Source organism: Festucalex cinctus, chromosome 6 (genome assembly GCF_051991245.1).
Source record: "Festucalex cinctus isolate MCC-2025b chromosome 6, RoL_Fcin_1.0, whole genome shotgun sequence".
NCBI lineage: Eukaryota > Metazoa > Chordata > Actinopteri > Syngnathiformes > Syngnathidae > Festucalex > Festucalex cinctus.
In genome coordinates this window covers 27,638,968-27,662,847 of record NC_135416.1, presented here as the reverse complement: position 1 = coordinate 27,662,847, position 23,880 = coordinate 27,638,968, and the positions used below count along the sequence as shown (strand labels likewise).

Genomic DNA, 23,880 nt, shown 5'->3' with positions numbered 1-23,880 from the left:
AAATGGGAGAGAGCCCACAGGGCGCCAATTGGGAGTTTGTAATTTCTAATGCCTTCCACCAGGCAGTCAGGGTGGCGGCTATCATTGGGTTTTTAAAACAATTATGTCGTCTTATTGATTTTGTAATAAAGAGTAAATCTGACAGTCTAAGATTATTACAATCCTTCTGCTCCAATTCCAACCAACAGTTAGTATCTCTGTTGGGTTGTGTCCATAGCACAAGATATTGTAGTTGATTAGCTAAATAATAGTACATAAAGTTTGGTGCCTCTAAACCTCCTTTAGATTTACTTTCCTGAAGAGTAGATAGACTAATTTTGGCTTTTTTTTTTATTCCAATAGAATTTTATGATAGCAGAGTCCAGCGATTGGAACCAGTTAGACGTAGGTTTAAATGGAATCATTGAAAATAAATAATTAATCTTTGGTAAAACTTTCATTTTTATAGTAGCTATCCGTCCTATTAAAGAGATCGGAAGATTATTCCAGCGCTCCAGGTCACTACGGATACTATCCAATAATGGTGGAAAATTTAAAGAAGTTAATTCAGTTAACTTAGGTGAAATTTTAACACCTAAGTATTTTAAATTACCTGTAGGAAAGGAGTAGTGTGGATCCTGACTTGTAGGATTCCATGAATTTTCTGTAATAGGTAATAATGTTGATTTTGTCCAGTTAATAGAGTAATCTGATAAGTGAGAGAATTTAGTTATTAATTTAAATGCTTCCCCTAGCGAGATAGCAGGTTCTTCTAAATAGAGTAATATATCATCGGCATATAGATTAATTTTATGTTCTATTGTCCCGGAGTGGATTCCTTGGATCCGTCCATCCTGACGTATAGCTAATGCAAGCGGCTCAATAAATATTGCAAATAATAAAGGAGAAATTGGGCACCATTGTCTTGTTCCCCTTTGTAAAGTAAAACTCTGTGATGTAATCCCATTAGTAGTAACTGTAGCTTTAGGAGAATCATATAATATTGAGACCCATTGAATGAATGACTCCCCGAAGCCGAATTTATTTAAGACAGCAAAGAGGAAGGACCAGTTAACTTTATCGAATGCTTTTTCTGCATCCAGCGAAATAAGCGAAACATGCATGAACAGAATTAATTGCAGCGTCCATTCGTCCATGTTAGGTTTGTTTGTTTGCCCCGGTGTCGGCACTGGCTTCCTGGTTTCGTCACAGCTGCATGTCACGCCCCAAACACAATGTAGCTCTGTGATTGGTCCGGCGGTTCGGATCGGTGGAAATCAACGGGCTCAGTAAAGATGCATTCTCTGGAGTTTGTGAACTCACAAATACTGCAAGAACTCATCTCCCCAAAAATATATAATTTATGAATGCTTTCTGACTCATTGTATAGAGAAAATGTTTTGAGATTTTTTCCCCCTCCCCCTTTATTTAAGGTAATTACTCAATGGATGCTGATTACATTTTAATGACAATTGTTCTACCAACAGGATATGTTTGTAGAGCGCCTAACGAAGGAATTGGACAGACTGACAGAACAGATGAACCTATATGAGGCCCAGACCAATGCCCAGGCAGAGACAACACAAGCAACCAAAGAGGCTCTTTCTGAGGTACAGTATATACTGCAAAAAAAGCCCACAATCCTACCAAAAGATGCTTCTCAGGTTAGCTGAAGCCTGTAAATTGCCCAGAGGTGTGAATGTGAGTGGGAATGAATGTTCGTTTATATGTATTGATCAGTGACCAGTCTAGGGTGTACTCAGCTACTCTCCCTAATCAGCTGGGAAAAGCTCTACTTACCTGTCACCTTAATGAAGATAAGCAATGTAGAACAAGGATGGATGGATCGATAGATATATTTTATTATTCCCATGAAGGAGGAGTAACCCCTTTGTCTTTTATGCAAATGTGTGTTCAGGCTGAAATGCAAATGGAGTCTCTGGCGATGGCACAAAAGCAGTTGCTGCAGCAGTGGAACAGCAGCCTACTCAATATGAGGAAGCAAGATGTGGAATTTGGAGCAATACGAGAGGCTGTTTGGTGAGAATGTTTTACAAACATTGAAATGACATTCCTGTTGAATAGGAATTGGGTGGCTTTTTTTTTTTTTTTAAATCCCCCTTATGTTTTGTAAAATTACTGCGGTTAATAATTCATTGTACATTTTTATAGTCTTCTCTATGCTACGATAGAGGTGAGTAAGAAAGCAGCACAACCTTATATCCTGAACGACACCAGTGTCTCCAAAGTCTACATATCATTTGCACTTTTAAGAAATTACATGCAGTCTAATGGTCGTTAAGACTGTGAGAGAATGCTTCCATGTCACTTTGTTGCCAAACGTCTCCTAAGGTTTAGAAAAAGTGGCTAGTTGTGTTGCTTGTGACCAATTACATTCTCAAGAAGTTCTGAAACTCAACAGAGCTCCAAAGTGCTACACACCTTCAAAAGAGTGCCAACTGTAAGCACTGAGTGATGGGAAACTCATTCAAAGTTCAGTTTACACATTTTGAAATGAACCTGTTCAGCTCATAGTTCATAATTCCAAATTTTGAACTATGTTCAGTGTTTCAAAAATGACAGTTGTAACTTTCATCCTACAACCTTGTCACCTTCTCCACCCCGCTCGCAAAGTCCAAATTTGACAACGTATGAGGCTGTGCAAGTCACTGTGGCTTGGCTTGCCAAATAAGTTCATTGTTCCCCTACATTAGACGGCTTGTTTACCCAGTGTTTAGCCAGGTTTTCTCCTGGAAGTCGATCCAAACTTGGCGTTTTTGAACAGACGCCAGAATCACACATTTACAAATACACTTCACCAATGAGTTTATGAACTTTTGTTCATTAAACTCGTTCAGGTACATCATGGTATTTCTACTTACTTAAAAGCGGTAATAAACTCTTGCAAAATAACTTCATAAATATGCTCATGTTATCATCAATCACATGATGACTATTGACACGCAAATATCACAACACTCTGCTTGATATAGCAACTACAGTACATGAAATAACTTTATTTTTGACACTGTTGGATTTGATGACTCAATAGAGTAATGCTACCCATGTTTCCCACAGCGTGGCTGAACACGAAGTGATTGTGCTGGACAGAGAGATTGAAGGCAACAAGAAATGCCTCTCTGAACTGCAAGAGAAAAGCGAGACTTTTACCATGCTTCTGAACAGCGCCCAGTTGGATTGTGATGTCACCAAAAATATGATCAAGCAGAAGCAGACCCAGCATGAAACGCTGCAGGACCAATACAACACATACATGCGTGTTCTGGGCCAGACAGAGCGGACACTCGAACAGCTCACTAAGGTTTGACAAATACTAAGCAGCGCAGCAGCTATGATTTTATCGAACAGATAATGAACACGGGGCGGCACGGTGGTCGAGTGGTTAGCACGTCCACCTCCCAGTTCTGAGGACTCCGGTTCGAGTCCAGGCTTCGGCCTTCCTGGGTGGAGTTTGCATGTTCTCCCTGTGCCCGCGTGGGTCTTCTCCGGGTACTCCGGTCTCCTCCCACATTCCAAAGACATGCATGGCAGGTTAATTGGGCGCTCCGAATTGTCCCTAGGTGTGCTTGTGAGTGTGGATGGTTGTTCGTCTCTGTGTGCCCTGCGATTGGCTGGCAACCAGTCCAGGGTGTCCCCCGCCTACTGCCCAGAGCCAGCTGAGATAGGCGCCAGCACCCCCCGCGACCCTTGTGAGGAATAAGCGGTCAAGAAAATGGATGGATAATGAACATGTCTTGTCTTCTATTTGTTCAGGAAGATAACGGCCTACAGGTTAAGTTGATTGAACAGAGACGAATGCTGGAGAAGAACAAAAATAAGCACCTGGAGTTAGAGAACTCCATCACGACCCAAATGCTGCAGAAGCTCATGGACAACAAGGCTGCTCAGTATTACCAGCAACTCACCAACAAGAATGCCGAAATCAAGAAAGAGAAGGTAAACTTCTGAAACTGATTTCACATCTAAGGTCACACTATTTGTACCTTTACCATTGACTGAGGCCATTGCAAGAATATCTCAACGTACAATAGATGCTCTAAAGTAAGACAATCGGCTGCAGATAACTGGTCAATCTTGTTTGGATTCACTTTTCCCAAAAGAAAGCTTGTAAATACAAATAATGTTGAACACAATTTATTCTGCTAATTGTAGCATCCCGGGTTGAATAAAGTTGGTCTCTCCAACTGATGGTTCACAATTTATTTTATTGACCTTTCCTTATCGTGAACACACCGTAAGAGCTACAATACAAAACAAAATAAATACAATTAACCACTCAAACGGCATGTTCCATACATACATTTTACCCCATTTAGACCCTGTACCACAAATGAATCTCCTTATCGTTTTATCTTTTGCCTACAATTAACATAGTATATACAAAATGTATCCTTGCCCTTTGCCTTTTACTTATAACGAAAAATAAACCATACAGAAATACAAATCCTCAGCAAAATAAACAGAATCTTGAGCCTTAGCGTAGTGCGTTAGCACACTCTAGTGGGTGAAAATGATAGTACAGTATTTCACCACGCAGCAAATGACACAAACAAACAACGTGAAATGTAACGATATTAATCAATTAACCATAAATATAACAAACACAAACCTCGTTCCCTTCTCAACCAGGTGCTAATGAGTAGTCGGTGAGTCTTTAAAGTTAGTTGTTTTCGTTCTATCTAGCTGCCGCGTACACACGTCTTCCTCAACCTTGGACGACGCTACCAAAAGGCGGAATGTCCGTTCGTTAAGTCATTTCCTTTCGATTTTTAACACTACTTCCTGTTCACTTCAAAATAAAATCATCACCTATACTGCAATGGCGCAAAGGAACAAAACAACTCTATAGCACAAAAAATGCAATACAACAAAACAACAACCGGTTCATTTACACTCCCACCAAATCATTATACTCAACTGGTTATGGAATGGAGTAATAATGATTTCCTAATCAAAAATGACATGTAACCTTTGACCTCTTTGAAACACACAGTCCTTAACGCATAAACATTAAACTGCAGAATATGAATGATCAGTCTCAAGGAGCAGAACCAGTTTCTGCAATGGGCGTTCCACGATAGAAAGTCTTCCAGAAGATTTTCCTTTCTCGGTCTTCTTGTCTCCAAAAAGAATTTTCACTTTTCTCACAAGTCCATCTTGGTCTGTTACTGTGTCCATTACGCGTGCTAATCTCCATTCATTGCGTGGCAAATCATCCATCTTCTCCATTACAACATCTCCAACTTTCAAGTTTCTCCTGGGAGTATGCCATTTCTGCCTTACTGCGATGTTGGATAGGTATTCCCTTTTCCAACGGGACCAAAATTGTTCTAAGTACTGTACATGCCGCCACCTTTTGCGTGCATAGATGTCCTCTCGGATGAATTTGCCTGGAGGGGGCAAGGCTGACTTTGACTTCATAGTAAGTAGGTGATTTGGGGTCACTGGCTCTGGGCTGTTTGGGTCACTTAGATTGTCAACTGTAAGAGGTCTGCTGTTGACGATCGCCATTGCCTCGTAAAAGAATGTCCTCAGTGATGCGTCGTCCATTCTGCCAGATGAAAAGGAAGCTGTTGAAAGCAGAATGTTTCGGACTGTCCGTATCTGCCTTTCCCACACTCCTCCTGTATGGCTTGAATGAGGAGTGTGCATTTTAAAATCACACTGCTTCTCAGCAAGAAATGTGGTGATGCGGTTGTTGTCCATTTGCTTTAAAGCTTCTTTCAGTTCGTTTTTAGCGCCAACAGAGTTACTTCCTTGGTCACACCTGATTTCACTGACTGCTCCTCTTATAGCGATGAAACAGCGGAGCGCATTGATGAAAAAGTATGTTGTCATGTCATCTAACATTTCTATGTGCACTGCTCTGCAGCAAAGACATGTGAGAAGAAGTCCATAACGCTTCTGCACTTTGCGGGCTTGTTTCGTTAAAAAAGGACCAAAACAGTCCATTCCACAAAACATAAAAGGGGGAGTTGGATCCACTCGCTGTGTTGGGAGATCAGGCATCCTTTGTTCCTCCGTACCTCTTCTGAGTCTGCGACACTTTACACATTGGTGCACAAATGTTGCCACTGTTTTGTTTATGCCTGGAATCCAAAATCCATTAGCTCTGATCTCGTTTATTGTCATCCCTTTCCCTTGGTGTTGCACTTTGCTGTGAAAGTGAGCAATAATCAGTTGTGTGACATGGTGATTCCTTGGAACTATTACTGGATGTTTCAGCATGGAGGAGTATGATGCATTTTTGAGCCTTCCTCCCACCTTCAGGAGTCCATCGCTGTCAAGAAAGGTGTCCATTTGGAACAGTTTGCTTTTGCAAGGAAGTGCCTTTCCATTTTTTAGCATCTTTATGTCTTCTGCATACTCACTTTCTTGGATGTCTTTCAGAATTACAAATCGTGCGTTTTGTCTTTCTTGTACTGTACTATGACTTGTTGTTTTATCTCCTTTGGCGAAGCGAATGAGTCGAGCAATGGCTTGAGTGGCTTTGTACCAAGAGGAGAACTTTGTTAACTTGTCTGATATTCCTTTGTGTTCTGTTTTGAGCGTGTTTAATGCATGTACCTTTTTGACCTCTGGATCTCCAAGTGGTACCTCTGTGTCAACGACTGTAGCGGGAGGTATTTCTTTGTTCCATAGAAACTGTGGCCCTTTAAACCAGTTCGATGTGATGAGTTCACTGGAGGTGGGTCCTTTTTCCTTTTGATATTTTTTTTACCAGCATTTGTAGTGTAGTCTGTTGAATGGAGCGCTTGAAATGATGTAATCGGATTGCAGACGATATCCGCTTCAAATGACATGAACTCAGCAAAGTCTTTTAAACTTGGAAATTTCCCATTTTCTTTCATGAACTGGGTAGTTTGACGATTCCACCTTACAACAGCCCAGTCAGGTAACTTTTGTATAAGTTTTTGGTTCTCTTCACAATCATTGAGAATTTGTAAGCCTTCAATGTGAGGCATAGCTTCATAACATGTTTGAATGAAATCAGCAAATGCCCTAAATCCCGCTGAGTCCTTTGTTTGTATCTTTGGCCACTTTGCCAACCTTTCTCTGAATGCTTTCTGTATGATAAATGGATGTCCATACCTTTGGTTGAGGCGTTCCCATGCGTCCTTGTATGCATCACTGTCATTCCTGTAGAAGATGCCATCAAGAGCGTTTCGAGCTGGACCTTCCACGTATTTCTTCAAGTAGTGCAGTTTGTCAGCAGGTGAGATGTTCTTTTTATCAATGAGTGCATTAAATGAGGCCTTCCACTCAATGAAGTGTACTGGATCACCTGTGAATGTCGAGGGCTCTGGCATTGGTAGCCTGTTCATGGCGACACTGTCCTGTAGAGAATTACTTATTGGATACAGAGTGCTGACTTGATAGCGAGCCAGATGAACTGTAGATGGAGTGAGCATACTCTGATTTGAGGTTCACGCAGACGTATCTTTACTTGATCACTATCATAGTCATCTATGCCTGCCAGTCTTTCATGTGCAACTTTGATAATGTCTTTGGTGACTGCTTCACATGCATCCTTAAGTCGCCTTGTATCACTGGAGGGAGTAATATGGTCCCTAATTTCCGTGTATAACTTAAGGACGCTGTCTCTTTCCTTCTCTACAATGTCCATGAGTGAAGCAATTTGACTATTTGATATGTCACCTTTTAATTGTTCTCGTGTGGTACGTACTTGTTTCTTCCATTCATCATAAACTTTATGAAGCCGTTTCACCTTCCTGTGGGCTTCCTCCTCTTGATATAACTGCATCTTTTCTGTGGGTCTCCTTAGACGAACTGAGCATGACGGTTCCTCTTCCTCATCAATCTGGAGGTCCTCCATGCGCTGTGATGTCTTTTTCGATGCTTCCATGTTGAGGATGGGGCGATGCAGTTGATCATCAAATGCCGGATGTTAGGGTGGATGTTCTTGATTGGAGCTGTGGAGCTGGCACCTTGCTGTTGCGGCTCTCACTCTGACCTCGATGCTGAGCGTGGGTTGAACTTTTACTCAGCGTGGGTCGAGCTCTTACTGTAGCATCCCGGGTTGAATAAAGTTGGTCTCTCCAACTGATGGTTCACAATTTATTTTATTGACCTTTCCTTATCGTGAACACACCGTAAGAGCTACAATACAAAACAAAATAAATACAATTAACCACTCAAACGGCATGTTCCATACATACATTTTACCCCATTTAGACCCTGTACCACAAATGAATCACCTTATCGTTTTATCTTTTGCCTACAATTAACATAGTATATACAAAATGTAACCTTGCCCTTTGCCTTTTACTTATAACGAAAAATAAACCATACAGAAATACAAATCCTCAGCAAAATAAACAGAATCTTGAGCCTTAGCGTAGTGCGTTAGCACACTCTAGTGGGTGAAAATGATAGTACAGTATTTCACCACGCAGCAAATGACACAAACAAACAACGTGAAATGTAACGATATTAATCAATTAACCATAAATATAACAAACACAAACCTCGTTCCCTTCTCAACCAGGTGCTAATGAGTAGTCGGTGAATCTTTAAACTTAGTTGTTTTCGTTCTATCTGGCTGCCGCGTACACACGTCTTCCTCAACCTTGGACGACGCTACCAAAAGGCGGAATGTCCGTTCGTTAAGTCATTTCCTTTCGATTTTTAACACTACTTCCTGTTCACTTCAAAATAAAATCGTTACATGTGTGTGTGTTTTATTATTTATATATTTTTAAATTATTATCAGAATTTTTCTATATCTATGCCTGTGGCTTTAGTGCTAGACAGAAAATTAAATGTTCTTCCTCTGGATAGCAAAAGGTACTGTAAACCTGTGTACCTGTGTGGGAGTACAGCAAGTCACATAAGTGCAAATCACAAACAAGTCTCAAGTTACTATATATATATATATATATATATATATATATATATATATATATATATATATATATATATATATATACATATATAGCAACTCAAGCAACTGAAGTCGTGTCAAGTCCTTTCTTTGAATTTACATTTGAAATCAGCTTTCATCATGTTCTGGATCCCTTTTCTTCATTTAGATCTATCAGCTGTGGCAATTGGAGAGTTCAGTAATGACGGCTGCTCTGGAGTGCAATGTGATCAACGAGAAACTGGAAAACTTGGCCCGAACTCAGAAGGAGCTTGATGAGGAAATTAGAAAATATAATAAGGTGGTCGCATCTAACCAAACTAACAGTTCATCTATCGATGCACTCATCGCACAGAAGCAGACCAACATTTCAAACATCAACAAGAAAATTAATCTCATCGCAGCTCGAACTGGGGTAAGGAATCCTAATTTATTTATTTATTTACCTCCCTATTAATAAAGTGCTCAATGTACTGTAGTAATTGAAAGTTCTTGGCATCCCAGATATTTACATTCAAGAGCAAGGAAATCCTTGGTGCAAATGTATTTATGTAGTGTCAAGAAATTGACGTCACCGATCACACACATATCTTCTATGACTGTCCTGTACTGACGATATTTTGGAATGAGGTGATGAAGGAGATTGTAAGAATTTTGAATATTGATATCCATTTAAGTCCTATGGTGTGTGTATTGGGATTATGCACAGAAAGTGTAACAAATGGTCACAAAAAATATATGCTACGTATTCTTCTAATGGTTGCAAGAAAGACAATTACGGCAAACTGGATGAAAATACCTCCACCAACAAAAGCTGAATGGACCTTGAGATTGAAGCAAGTGTACATGATGGAGTACATGACTGCTAAATTACAGATGAAGACTTATTTCTACAAAGATGGACGTTAGTGAAAGATTACTTAAATGTGTGAATTCTACTGTGGAATGATTGATTGAATAAGATATGCCCTGTGTCAAGGTTTGTTCATTATTGTTTTTTTCTGATAATAAAGTTAAAAAAAAAAGAAATTGACGTCACAAGGAGGCACAAACGGCACACTGCAACCATCCGCACGCTTTCGGGAAAATAATCTGACCCAGATTGATGGCTATAGAGATCCGGACGTCACGTGACTATTTCTCTCAATACGCCATCTGTGGCAGGAAAGTAACGGCGCCACGTTAATGGACTACAATGACGAGGAGAGATAAAACTAGAGTTGATCTGTCAACTTTCTGCCTAAAAGCGTTGACACTCACTTTGATGAAAAGGACACGGTATCCATACATGCGCGAGGTGGACAGGTTGGATGATATATATATATTTTTTATTTATTTATTTTTTGTTAGGTTGGATGATATTACCATTGCCGATGAAGTGTCAGGAGTGCTTTTTTTTTTGCTTTTTTCTCTCAACTCAGCGACGCTGCTACATCGGTGAGCGCTTTCAAATCTGATCATACAAAGGGTTTGTACAATCTGGATTTATTTCCCCTTTATATCTGGTCAAAATGCCATCGAAGTTATCAGTTTCACACAAGTCTTGCAGTGTTTGGTACGTTAGCAACTTAGCATCTGCTTATTCGGCCATCATTTATCCTGTAAAAACGTCTTTATGGTGTTGGTCAATAACTCAATTCAACTGTGTAATATCTATCAAACCGTAGCAGCACAAAAACGAACGAAACTGATTATTTTCCCCACTTTTTGCATGTGGTAGGCAAGTTATCATCTGCATTGACTCACCTGATAAAAAGTGATCTCTACACAAACAATGAGGAGGATCCTAAATCCTCCACCTTGCTCACCTTTTTATATATATGTATATACATATATGCAACCAGTCCAGGGTGTCCCCCGCCTACTGCCCAGAGCCAGCTGAGATAGGCGCCAGCACCACCCGCGACCCTTGTGAGGAATAAGCGGTCAAGAAAATGGATGGATGGATGGATATATATATATATATATATATATATATATATATATATATACATATATATATATATATATATATATATATATATATATATATATATATATATATATATATATATATATATATATATATATATATTAGGGGGGTCAGTCGATTAAAATTTTTAATCGTAATTAATCACATGACTTCAGTAGTTAACTGACAATTAATCACAAATTTTATATCTGTTCTAATTGTATAATTGTACAATAAAATGCAATAAAAAGTTTTCATACTTTTAACATAAAGTGGGAAAAATGTTAAACAGAAATATGGCTGCATCTTTTCGTCATTGATGCAATATTTTCATAATTCAGAAAATTTAATTAAAATTAAAAAGATGTAATGTACTGTAAAAAAGCAGCGTAATCCTGATGTGTGTTGAGCTCATTTTTCTGCCACGAGATGGCATAGTTGCATTTGTAAGACAGTGACAGCTCAGTGCATTTTTCTTTTCATATTAAGAGCTATCTCATCTTTTACATGAAGTAAAAGTGAAATTATTAAAATTCTAAAATACAATATTACTGCTAAATTTTAATGTGGACGTGTCTGCTGAGCACTGGAACTCCTCCAGTACAGACTTTACAATTAAGGGCAGGTCATTAATCGCGCGTTAAAAAAATTAGTGGCGTTAAAGGAACTTTAAATTAACTAAAACATTAACGCACTAATTTTGACACCCCTAATATATATATATATATATATATATATATATATATATATATATATAGCTGCTATAGCTGCTGTGATCCACACTTTCCGTAGCCTGGGGAATGCTCGATCCTATTTTTTTCCTCTTCTTGTTTTGGCAGCTGGTCCACAACAAAGCTGTCAATCATTGTTAGTGTGGCGTTTGCCATAATCGCAGAAGCATTTTCTATGCTGCCAAAATGGCTGCACTGATGTCCATTTTGGGACATGTGACGTCAACGTCCGGATCTCTATTTTTGGGATTCTCCCTGACCAGTCTTGCATGTTTATCTTTGCCTGTGTGTGTTTTCAGCACGAAGACCTCAGTCCGCTGCAAATCAAGGCAGAAGCAATAAAGACTCAAATTGAGGCATTATCACAGAAAATCAAGAATGATCAGCAGCTGTGGCTGAAGCATCAAGGAACACTGATAGGATTAACCCTGGAGATACAGACACACAACAAGGAATATAACAAACTACAGACAAAGTATACAGTCATCTGTCAGAAGAAGATTTACCTGGAACGTATGTTCTGTACTGTAGCCAATGAAGCAAACACACATTCAGTTGTCAGATATGCAATCTTTGCAACACATAATTCCTGAGTTTGATTTCTTTCTTGCAGGCCAGCTTGAAATCTTGCATCGTGAGGCGAACGAGGTGGAGAGGGGCAATAAGATGCTTCAAAGAGATTTGCTCAAGCTCAACACACTTCTGAGCAAGAACACGCAGCTGCGTCAAACTTTGGAGCAGGAGAACGCTATGATTGAGAACGAATTCCTTCACAAGCTGAAGGTATACTTTTGCATCTCAATACCATTCAACATATTGTTGCTGAATGCAGCTGTCACAACATAATGTTTAGGAAGCAGAGCGGGAGTCACTAGAGTTGGAAGCAAAACTGGAGAAGACCCAGGAGGAAAAAGAGAAACTTATCAGCAGTTTGGTGGAGGCTGAGTCAGTTGTTTGCTCAATATGAATTCCTTTTTCACTCATGGCAACTAAAAAGCCATTTCCTGAGACGTACCAGATATATAACACATTGAAGGAAGCGATGCATGCAAATATGCCTGTGTTTGATGTGATAGGCGTCAGATCATGTTGTGGGAAAAGAAGACCCATGTTATGAAAGAGACACGTTTAGTTGTGCAAGAGGATCAAGGAGACATCCAAATAATGAAGGATGATGTTCACAGAATGGAGGTATGGACACTGTTTTGTCTTTACAGATGTGTAAGTGTCAAAGTACATACAGTCAGTATGTCATGTTTGAAATTCCTCATTTGTCCCAGAGTCTTCTATATTCTATATAACCAAGTGCATTGGCAGTGTGGATGGGGCAGGTCATCTCCACTACATTGTGGGTCTGGGACATGCTGTACGCAGTTATGTGTCTCAGGTTTTGAGGTTTCTTGACAACTCAATGGATTATATAGATTGTCTGAAAAGGCACCTACTTTGGTAATTCTGGCATCGGTTGGTTGTGGTCGGCAGTATTTCAATCGTATGCCCAATTGAGCATTGGTGATGTTTGTCTACATGGGTGACCTGCTCTGTAGTTAGCAGGCATATTCAGCACTGGGTAAGCAAGAGAATCCATCACATTTACATCATCATAAGTTCTGTAATATACATTGCATTAGCTCATTCACTCCCAGCCATTTTCACTGAAGCAACCCCTTCACTCCCAGCTGTTTTCCTGGATTTTGATTGATTTTGTTCTATTGCTATAAAAACTTGGGAACCTACTAAAAGAAAGATTCTCTTCTTTCGTCAGGAAAAAATGTACGTTTGTATCTGTTTACATTTTGCAGCAATTAACATTAGAATATAGCTAAGTTTCATCATTATTCACAAACCTGTTGAAAACACTGGGAAAAGAGCTTGTTGCGACATGGCCCTGGTTGATCTCTTCTACTCTGCTGCCACCTGCTGGCCGTTTTTTTTTGTAATAACTACCAACTGCTTTAAGCGAACTCTTCATGTCAGAAGCAGTATCAAAGCCTTCTGTATGCTCTAGCATGAAGAAAAAACATAAAAAAAAAATTAAAAAAAAGTATAAATACGTTTTTGGGAGTGCATAACAATGTAAAAAAAATAAAAATGTATGTACGTTTTTGGGTTTGAATGAGTTTTAATGAGCTGTTTGAACCTAAAATTTGCTAATTATTTATTTTATACTAATTTATCTCATTAAAGATAAGTCAACCCCTCCAAAATGTCTTGACAATAATATTTTCTACGCAGCCCCACTAGTCTAAATATGGTATTCTAGTTAACATTGCATTCTAATATGAGTTAAACAGAAAAATCCACCAGTTTTTATCTATCAGGAGGCAGCCATTTTGCCACTTGCTGTTGATTGAAGATTACATCACAGTTGCTGAGCAACAACCAATCACAGCTCACCTGTTTTCTGAAGCTGAACTGTGATTGGTTGTTCTTGAAGCCTGAGCAACTGATGTCATTGTCACTGGCAAAATGGCCGCCCCCTGAGATGGATAAAAATGGCTGGATTTTGCTGCATAACTCCTATTGTCATGTTTAGACTAGTGAATGCCATTTTTACGGTTGACTTCCCCTTTAAATAGGCGCTTTCACACCGCAGGAACTTATGAAGGAACTTCCCTATGTTCCGGGGGAGTTTGTCCAAAGTTTGCGTTCACACACAAAACCAGTTCCGGGTCTGGGGGGGTCGAAACGGTACTACCTAAGTTCCTAGGCCTGAGGAGGGTATTTGGGTGTACCCTGAACTACACAAGGTGGGGGCGTGTTGTCTAGTGTGTTATGATTGGTTGACTGGGTGAGGAGGTGTGTCGTTTTGGTTAGATGATTTTTTTTTTTCCCGCGGTAAAGCCGCCATTTCTTCTTTACTATACTCTATCGGGCGCTACGACTTTTTCTTCAAACATTTCGGCAATGGAAGGATTAAAAAACCGAGAGGTGGACGGACGAGGAAGTACAGGCTCTCCTGAGCAAACATGGGACGAGGAGACCCAACGGCACTTCGAAAGTCCAACAAGAAACGATAATAACCGCGAAGCTAGCAGAGTTAACATTACACACACAAAAGCAGGTGAGGGAAAAACTAAAGAAACTCCAACAGGACTAAAGGAAACTCAAGGACCACAACAACCACAGTGGAAATGACCGCAAAATTAATAAATGTATGAAAGACTGGACGATATTCTCGGCCACCGGATGGGTTGTACCACCAATAGTACAAAGGAGGACTCTGCAATCACCATGCTGGAAGCAATGTGCAAGGACACGGCAGTGTGCGAGGATTCATTGCCAACAGCCTTGCTAACACACGAAGGTAAGACAGAATTGCCTCATGCACATCTTTGTATATAAATTTATTTAGGTCGATGCTTGGTCGCAACGTGGCTTTTACTCCGCGCTAGCATTAAACTGTTAGCGTAGCATGTTAGCTTAAGCTTGGCAAAGTCACGCATCCAGGGCAACTCCGAGCCCATGTAATGTGAAATCATTCCTAAATCAATTAACCTAGTAAACGAAAAGTATTGTAGGCAGCTAACGCCGAAATAGCCCTGCTTTCAGTGACGAAATTGAAAAGCTTCGTGAAAAGGACGTGTGGAAGCTAGGCATACTATTCACTGTTAAAAGCAAAACAACCACTTCGTTTTTTGTTCTGTTTTTTTTTTCCTTAATACAAAGCTCTGCATTCAACGTAACTAAAACGTTTTAACTTGTTAGCCTCATCACCTAACAACTCATAAAAAAAACCCCAAAAAAAACAACAACTCATAAACAGTTCTAGGGAAACTGAAAAATAATGTTATGTACTGTGACTTACAGCTGAACCTTCTCTGTGCTCTCCTTTACGTTATGATGCCTCCCTGAACAGTCCTGGTATGTTTCATTTCATTTTATATAACTTCAAAAGCTTCATTTAAAGCTTTTAAAGCAACACCCCACTCACAATTAATTTTGCTTCGTTGAATAAGGCAGTGTGTTTGTTTGTTTATTGGACATTATAAACAAATGAGTAGCAGTTAACATTTTAAAAGAAAGAAGAAACTTATTGCAATCATTCATAATAGTTTACATGTTCAAAGGAGTAGAAAGAAGTTAAAAACTTGTCTAGTCCTACCCATTCTTTATATCTACTGACTCATTTCATTAAAAAAAAAAAAAAAAAAAAAAAGTACATTACTGGAATGTATTAATTTACTACACATTTTCTTTTACTGGAATGTACTAAAAGAAAATGTGTAATCCTGCTTGTGTAAACAATTGCACCCTAACACATGCGTGCATTTGTCATTAACGTATGTACATGAAATTCATAGGCATACACAATAATAAATCCTCATACTCACATATACAATTTTCATTTCACTCCTAATGGTGCATTGAGAAAGGGAAAAAAAAAAAAAGTTGCATTCCTGCAATTTTACTAGTGTGTATTGCCTAAAAAAAGCTTCAAGTGCATGCCGCCATATTTGGCAATGTAGTGTGGCATATTCTGTTCTGTAACTATGAAAAATGAAAGTACATTAACGTGAGTGCCGTGTTTTACCCCTACCTAAATCATTGTACTGTACTCTTACTCATTGCACGAATCTGTTGAAACCGTTTAAGTCGATGCGTTAGGAAGGTACAAGCGAGGATGGTCCGTCCACAAGCAGAAACTGCGCCACTCGAACAGAGTTTCCTTCCCCTTTGTCAAGTTCCAATAAGTTCAAAGTCATGTAACTGGAAGCTCATCAAAAGTATTTACTGTCACTCATTGTACATTTACATCCCTATAGGTTAGCGGACACGGGACCGAGACCACCTATTTTTGGAATACCTGCACCAATTTGATGAAAAGAAGGGGGAGTCCACGAGTGCAATGTTCTTAGAAGAAATGCAGTTGCACAAGGAGGACCTTGAACTCAGACGCGAGCAGCACAAGGAGGAAGTTGACCTCAGAAGCGAGGAGCGCAAGGAAGATCAACACGTGGCACATGAGCTGGTTGAACAAAGGCACAACGGAGAGTTCCAAATGGGCTTCCTGGCAGTCCAAAACAGACTTGTGGACACAAATAAGCCAAATGCATAAGTAATAAATGCTTTTGTTTTCATATCACTTATGTGGTTTTTTCCCACACGAATAAAAACTTATGCTCAATGAATTCTTTTTAATGTTTTTATTTTTGACAAACAGTAATGCAAACATAATTACAGCGTCCCACCATTCAGAGGTTCTGATGTTCTTCCACTCCCTGCGCGGAACACACCCAGATTGGTAGAAGTGGCAAATCTGAAACAGAAACACAACAAATTAATAAATGTTAATATCTACTAGGGGTGTGAATTGCCTAGTACCTGACGATTCGATTCGTATCACGATTCACAGGTCACGATTCGATTCGATACCGATTAATCCCGATACGAATGGTCACGATTCGATACCGATTAATCCCGATACGAATTTATAAGTCGATTGTTGCGATTTTTTTCCATTCAAATTTAGAAAATACTATCAGTAAATTTGTACATGTACACTGTAAGATTTGTATGAATATATTTATCTAAAACTTGAGGCTTATAACCGTGAGCCACTGTACACAAACAGTTTGCAATCTGTTTCACATTTGAACAGCATTAAAATAAAAATATTAAGGCTTAATGTGCCGTTAATAGAACATTCTTCCATGCTCAAGGTGTGAATCCTAAAAAAAAAAAAAAAAAAACAAAAAAAAAAAAACAAAAATTAAAAAAAAAAATTAAAAAAAAAAAAAAAATCGATTCTGCCGATTATTGAATCGATTCGAGGATCGCGCGATGTAGTATCGCGATATATCGCCGAATCGATTTTTTTTTAACACCCCTAATATCTACATTAATTACTTTTGTGCAACAGCCTTGTGATTTACATGACAGAATACCTTAAAATAGCGGAATATGCACCAATTTATGGCCCTATGATAAACCACTGGCTTGAGGTGGCAATCTGACACTTCCAAAATCAGCACTTTTCCCAAAATCCCGGCACCTTTGTTCTAACATTCGTGCATCGTCAAAGAAAGCAAGCCATTTCAACACTTTGGATCGGTCAATCATGTGTTTAACAGAAAAAAAAAATGCGGACAGACTAACAATACATCCAGGTCCAACGGTATTATGAAATACGCAGCGTACATGTAGCGTGAACAGCAACTCGCCATCAAGCCCTATTTTGCCGTGAATTGCACGAGAACTAGGCAGGAAACACCAGTTTCCAGCGATTGCCCTTTTCATGGCAGAAAGTACGACAAAATATCCACAAACGACCGACGCGCGGGGACACACGCAAGTAGACGTGCAACTGAACGCGCCAGTCATACGTTGTGTTTAAGGCACTAATACACTCTGTAACTTCATTTTTTTTTTCGTGTTCTCCACCTTGCAAGGGGAGCTCCGTTACATGTTACAGCTTAATTCCGATGTGAAATAAATTTCGTATAATTGTGTGTTTAAACCTTACCAGTGCACGTCTTCGTGCTTGCAGGTTTGACTGTCTTTCCAAGTGAGAAAGTCCTGCCCATTTCTCATCTTGATGTGGTAATACGGCGGGTCCCAATGGTTCTCATCAACCTTTCCCGTGAAGTTCTAATTGCTGCAAACACAACTCTGTACAACATGACAAGGAAAACGAAAAGATGATGGCGATGGAGGGTCAAAGGTCGCGTTTTTCAACGTCACACTGGTTGTTTGTCATTCAGTTTTACCGGTACCGCCACTTGCTGGACAGGCGGGGTAGTGCTGTTTTTTTTTCCTCCCCTGACATACGTCATCAGTCTCATTTGAATAAACTACCCTGCCTGCTTTCATGCCGTGTGAACGCAAACTCGTGGGCCGCTCACAAGTTCTTCGGACCCGGAACTGACTCTACCATGAACTCAAAGTTCCTGGGCTTTTTGGTGTGAAAGCGCCTAATGTATAACAAGTATGTACAGGGTGTCCCATCTTCCCCAATCGTCACAGATAACTTGAAGCTCCTGTTTTGAAATGGAATGTGCATTATTAGGACGGAGCGTGCATAACTAGACTTTATATAGTTTTCTGAATAATACTGTACACTGTGTAGCTCAGCCATTTGTTTCTAATGAATTACGGATCTAGATAGTACACAAATTTTGTATATCTGCACAGATGTCTTTGAACGACAATCCGAACCCCCCCCCCCCCCCCCCCCCCCACACTGCTTCTGTGCTACATCCTTATATTGGCATAAGCGCATGTTAGTGAGGCTCAGTTTATAACGTAGTAATTTTCTCAGTTTTTTTGTTCGTTTAAACGTCCATGAAGGTCTTAAGTAGATGAAAAATCTATATTCCGAGATAACCTCAAATTGTTTCTTTTTTCCACAATGTGTGCAAAACCTTTCTAGGACTTTGGTCATGCAAATTACAAATGTTGAGAGTTTGTGGAGTATGTACTGTATGGAGAGAAATTTGTGTCTTTATTTTCAATCAAACAAAAAAGGAATTTGCAATCAAAAAAAATTTTCAATCAAACAAAAAGGGGATTTGCAATCAAAAAAAAAATTCAATCAAACAAAAAGGGGATTTGCAACCTCAAATAAATTTTAATCAAACAAAAAAGGGTTTTCATATAAAATAAAAATTTGCAAACAAAAAAAACATTTCAAACATGGATTTGTATTTTAATAAAATCTTTTGCAAGTATTTTTTTCGTTTTGTTTGCGAATCTGTTTTTTGGTTGCGAATCTGTTTTTTGGTTGCGGATCTGTTTTTTGATTTAAACCTGTTTTTTGGTTGCGAATCTTTTTCTGTGTTGTGTGGGCGGGGTCCTCCGTTCAACCGATGATAGAAGCCTTGTCATTGGTCAGCTTGGAAGCCGCTGCGACAACTTTCATTGATCAGATAGGAATGGGGGTGTGACAATGTTCGTCTGACTATTTCCTGGTTCATTTTGTCCAGTCGCCGCCAGCATCGAGGTAAATATGACCCCCCCCCCACTTCTAGTTTTCCGTTTTGTTTATCTGACATTTATCTAAAAGCAACCCTTGATCTATCGTTTATCCGGTGATTTGTTCTAACCATTACAATTAACGTAATCACTCACTCAGCATTGCTTAGCCATGTTAGCTAGCTAGGTAACTGATGGTCCGATACATGAGTCAGTCATGAAACTATGTTGTTGGCAGTCAAAACACAAATATACGGCTAATTTGGGATAGCTGTTAGGATGAAGTTTTGTTGTTGTTTTTTATACTCATAAAGAAACCTTTGCATTTGTTTCACATACAGGCAGGGCTGGGAATCGAATTTATTTACACTAGCTGCTTCCCCTAAATCTTGGATGTTTGAAGTAGAGATTAAATTCGTGATAATTCTGTGATTATTATTTATTGGTCCTGGTTGTTTACTGTATGAGTCAGATTGAAACAGAAGGGGAATCTGAGTTGTAGGTGTACTTTTGCAATTACACTGACTAGATTTTTTCTTTTAGAGTGCGAGCAGACCAAGGGGTAGAAAATGTAGACATAGCGAGATGCATGTTTACTGTAAGAGGAGCAGGCCAGGGCAGTTTTATTGCTGGTAAAAGCGTACATAACCAGAGGAAAAAACTTTATATGAGTAAAAGTTCTTGGAGTTACTGTAGCTTTCATAAATGTATTTGATATTACAGATCCAGCAAGCTGAAGAGACACTACCCTTGGACCATCACGGTGAACACGGGATCGTTATACCTGACATCCACTGTCGTTTACCTGAGGAAAGACTTGTTGCTTTACGGCAAATCAACCAAACAAGGAGTCCTTGAGTTTTGGTCGCGTCATTTATTTGCAGACTCTCAATGTTGCTTCTAGTGCTAGTGTCTCGCGGCCCAAAGGGTCATTTAAATTTATGTAAAAAATGAAAATAAATTCCTGTGTAAAACAGTTTGACTTTTATTTCATAAAAAAAAGCATGCATATGAACTAACAACCAGTCAATTATTCAGCATTTTATAGATTTTATACAGACATTTTTCTCAAGAAATGATTGGCCTGCCAACAAGAAATCAAGAAAGCTCAGAAAATGAACTGTTAAACTTAAAACAAACATTTTGGTAGGAACAGCCTGTAATTACTCAAAAAAAATTAAATGGATGTGATTTTTTTTTTTTTTGCCCTTTCAATTACACTGTGTCAAATCTGGCATCAAAGGTGATAGCAGTCAGTAGATGTGATTTAAAGGAATGGTAATCACTCATATGAGCAGTTGGAAATGTAATGGTGTTTATGCAGGGGGTAACATAATGTGTGACCTGGCATTTGTACCTCACAATTGTGGTCAAAGTTTATTGATATTTTAAATTGCTCTCTGTCTGACATAAGCAGGTGCTTGTGGCCCTGCTCAGTTATCCACAGCATCACCTCATGAAGAGAGGTGACCAACCACCAACTTCATCTTCTGCATCTAAAAAGTAAAGAAGTGTGCTTGAATTAAGTACCAAACATGTAAAAAAAAAAATTCTGACAAAGTTATGTTTGACACATGTTTTGAACATTATTGAAACAGGAAAACTACAATGAAACAATCACAGGAACTAAATGTATTTATATTACGTAATCTGTCACTTCCTCTGTATTTCAAACACCCAAGACATAATAAATGTAGCAGAGGCTACTTATTTCAATGACCAGAACTTCTCATAAGTGATTAATAATTAGCATTTTATTAATGTAATGATGTAATGTAATGTAATAAAATAATCATGAATAAGCATAATAACAGCTATCTCAGCAGGCCGTTTATTTGGGCCGTTTCTCGTACCAACAAAACATCACGATTCATGACTAGACTAACCAAAATCAAACGGTTACGTGGCCTGGATCCTAGTAGTAGCAGTGTCACCGCTTTGACGGTGCATGAGTTCCCCTTCTTTTTCAACCTGACTCGTACAGTAAACAACCAGGACCAATAAATAATAATCACAGAATTATCACGAATTTAATCCAAGATTTAGGGGAAGCAGCTAGTGTAAATAAATTCGATTCCCAGCCCTGCCTGTATGTGAAACAAATGCAAAGGTTTCTTTATGAGTATAAAAAAAAACAACAAAACTTCATCCTAACAGCTATCCCAAATTAGCCGTATATTTGTGTTTTGACTGCCAACAACATAGCTTCATGACTGACTCATGTATCGGACCATCAGTTACCTAGCTAGCTAACATGGCTAAGCAATGCTGAGTGAGTGATTACGTTAATTGTAATGGTTAGAACAAATCACCGGATAAACGATAGATCAAGGGTTGCTTTTAGATAAATGTCAGATAAACAAAACGGAAAACTAGAAGTGGGGGGGGTGTCATATTTACCTCGATGCTGGCGGCGACTGGACAAAATGAACCAGGAAATAGTCAGACGAACATTGTCACACCCCCATTCCTATCTGACCAATGAAAGTTGTCGCAGCGGCTTCCAAGCTGACCAATGACAAGGCTTCTATCATCGGTTGAACGGAGGACCCCGCCCACACAACACAGAAAAAGATTCGCAACCAAAAAACAGGTTTCAATCAAAAAACAGATCCGCAACCAAAAAACAGATTCGCAACCAAAAAACAGATTCGCAACCAAAAATCAGATTCGCAAACAAAACGAAAAAAATGCTTGCAAAAGATTTTATTAAAATACAAATCCATGTTTGAAATGTTTTTTTTTTGTTTGCAAATTTTTATTTTATATGAAAACCCTTTTTTGTTTGATTAAAATTTATTTGAGGTTGCAAATCCCCTTTTTGTTTGATTGAATTTTTTTTTGATTGCAAATACCCTTTTTGTTTGATTGAAAAAATTTTTTGATTGCAAATTCCTTTTTTGTTTGATTGAAAATAAAGACACAAATTTCTCTCCATAGTACTGAGCATGTGTTTAAATTGCAGCGGTGGCTCAATCTGCTGTTGAAGCAGCGTGAGCAGCTGATGCGGGACAGTGTATCGGTTGTGGAACGGAGGGGATACATTGTTGAGCGCAACGATGTCTTAGCTCGTAGTACTAAAAAGGCCACCATCACGGGTGAGCTAAATCTGCTCAATAATGGCCTGCGGCGAAAGATCAGAGAAATACACAAGGTGGTGAATCTATACAGTATATGTATTGAGGGCCATTGTACAAACTACCTGACATGTAAAGTATGTATGTTTCAGTTAGTGAAAGAGTATGATCAGGAGATCAAAGAGCTGCAAGAGGGTCAGGTAAGTCAGAGCATCCTTTTTATCATAGGACTTTTTTTTTTTTTCTACATTATGAGCTGGAAATTCAACCTTAATTTCTGGTCCTGTCAGCTTTCCTATGTTGTGTGCAATTTTAATTTCCAGGAAGAATTTAAGAACAAGGCCAAAAATATTCAGGAGATGATTGATGGCACACCATCCACCACTGATTCACTCGAAGCTGCGCTGCAGGCTGAGACGGAGCGAGTGCATACTGTCAGCAGTATCATTCAGCGCGTGTGGGTAGAGATGCCCAAGCACCAAGGGTCACTCTGGAAGGTATTGCGGTCACTGACTGAACACACGGACCCTGAAGAAGGAGGCACCAACATAGTGAGATAAATAAGCAACAGAAATACAAGAGCATTCGTCGTTGATGAACAGTTATCATTTACCATAATGTAGGCCAGTAATAAAGACAAGATTTGTGCAAACACTTTTTGTGACTTGTGGTTAGGTTTCACCAGACACAAGTTTCCACTGATCTTAAGACATTAAAAAAAACAAAAAACAAAACTGCTGCCTGTCAGCATGCCTTAATGCTGCAAGGTTCTAGTGACTCATTTACAATATCTTTCTTCCCAGCACAGTATATATTAGTGTTGTTCCGATACTGATACTGGTATCGGCAGAGGTGCCGATACTGCATTAAAACAGTGGTCTCGGTGACTACTCACAAGTAACATGCCGATACCATTAATTCCAACACTAATATAGGATTTTGGATGCAGCATCTTGTGTCTTGCTCGTGCATGACATTCACTGATATGTGACATGTTCACTGCATGCCGATCTAAGATATCCTATTGGCTCTTGAATGCTCTGAACCAATAGCAGGACAGCTTTTTCATGTTGAGGAAAAAAACCCCTCAAGTATCGGTATGGTATCGCTATTGGCCGATACTGCAAAGCTGGGAATCAGTATTGGTATCGGGGGGCAAAAAACGGGATCAGAACAACACTAGTATATATGCATTATGTAGAGCTGTGCACAAATGGGTGGTAATTTGGTCATTCAGTCAAAATTGCGATTATGTTGTCAGAGAATTTGTTTTGCGACCAGTCACTGAAGTGTATGGAGCCAGGCCAGGCCTGGGAACTCCTT

At 39.2% G+C, this 23,880-nt stretch overlaps 1 protein-coding gene across 1 annotated transcript in view; it reads left to right on the top strand.

Annotated features, from left to right (window-relative positions):
• LOC144020129 (coiled-coil domain-containing protein 40-like) overlaps window positions 1-23,209 on the top strand; it is a 55,237-nt gene extending 32,028 nt beyond the window's left edge. Inside the window, exons 14-25 of the mRNA XM_077523243.1 lie at window positions 1,467-1,589; window positions 1,898-2,019; window positions 3,058-3,301; window positions 3,754-3,936; window positions 9,054-9,299; window positions 11,866-12,079; window positions 12,180-12,349; window positions 12,420-12,511; window positions 12,643-12,757; window positions 22,446-22,634; window positions 22,710-22,757; window positions 22,881-23,209. Of these exons, the coding sequence (XP_077379369.1) occupies window positions 1,467-1,589; window positions 1,898-2,019; window positions 3,058-3,301; window positions 3,754-3,936; window positions 9,054-9,299; window positions 11,866-12,079; window positions 12,180-12,349; window positions 12,420-12,511; window positions 12,643-12,757; window positions 22,446-22,634; window positions 22,710-22,757; window positions 22,881-23,117 (1,983 nt within the window). The 3' untranslated portion in view covers window positions 23,118-23,209. The remainder of the gene's footprint in view (window positions 1-1,466; window positions 1,590-1,897; window positions 2,020-3,057; window positions 3,302-3,753; window positions 3,937-9,053; window positions 9,300-11,865; window positions 12,080-12,179; window positions 12,350-12,419; window positions 12,512-12,642; window positions 12,758-22,445; window positions 22,635-22,709; window positions 22,758-22,880) is intronic.
• Window positions 23,210-23,880: the final 671 nt, after the last annotated feature.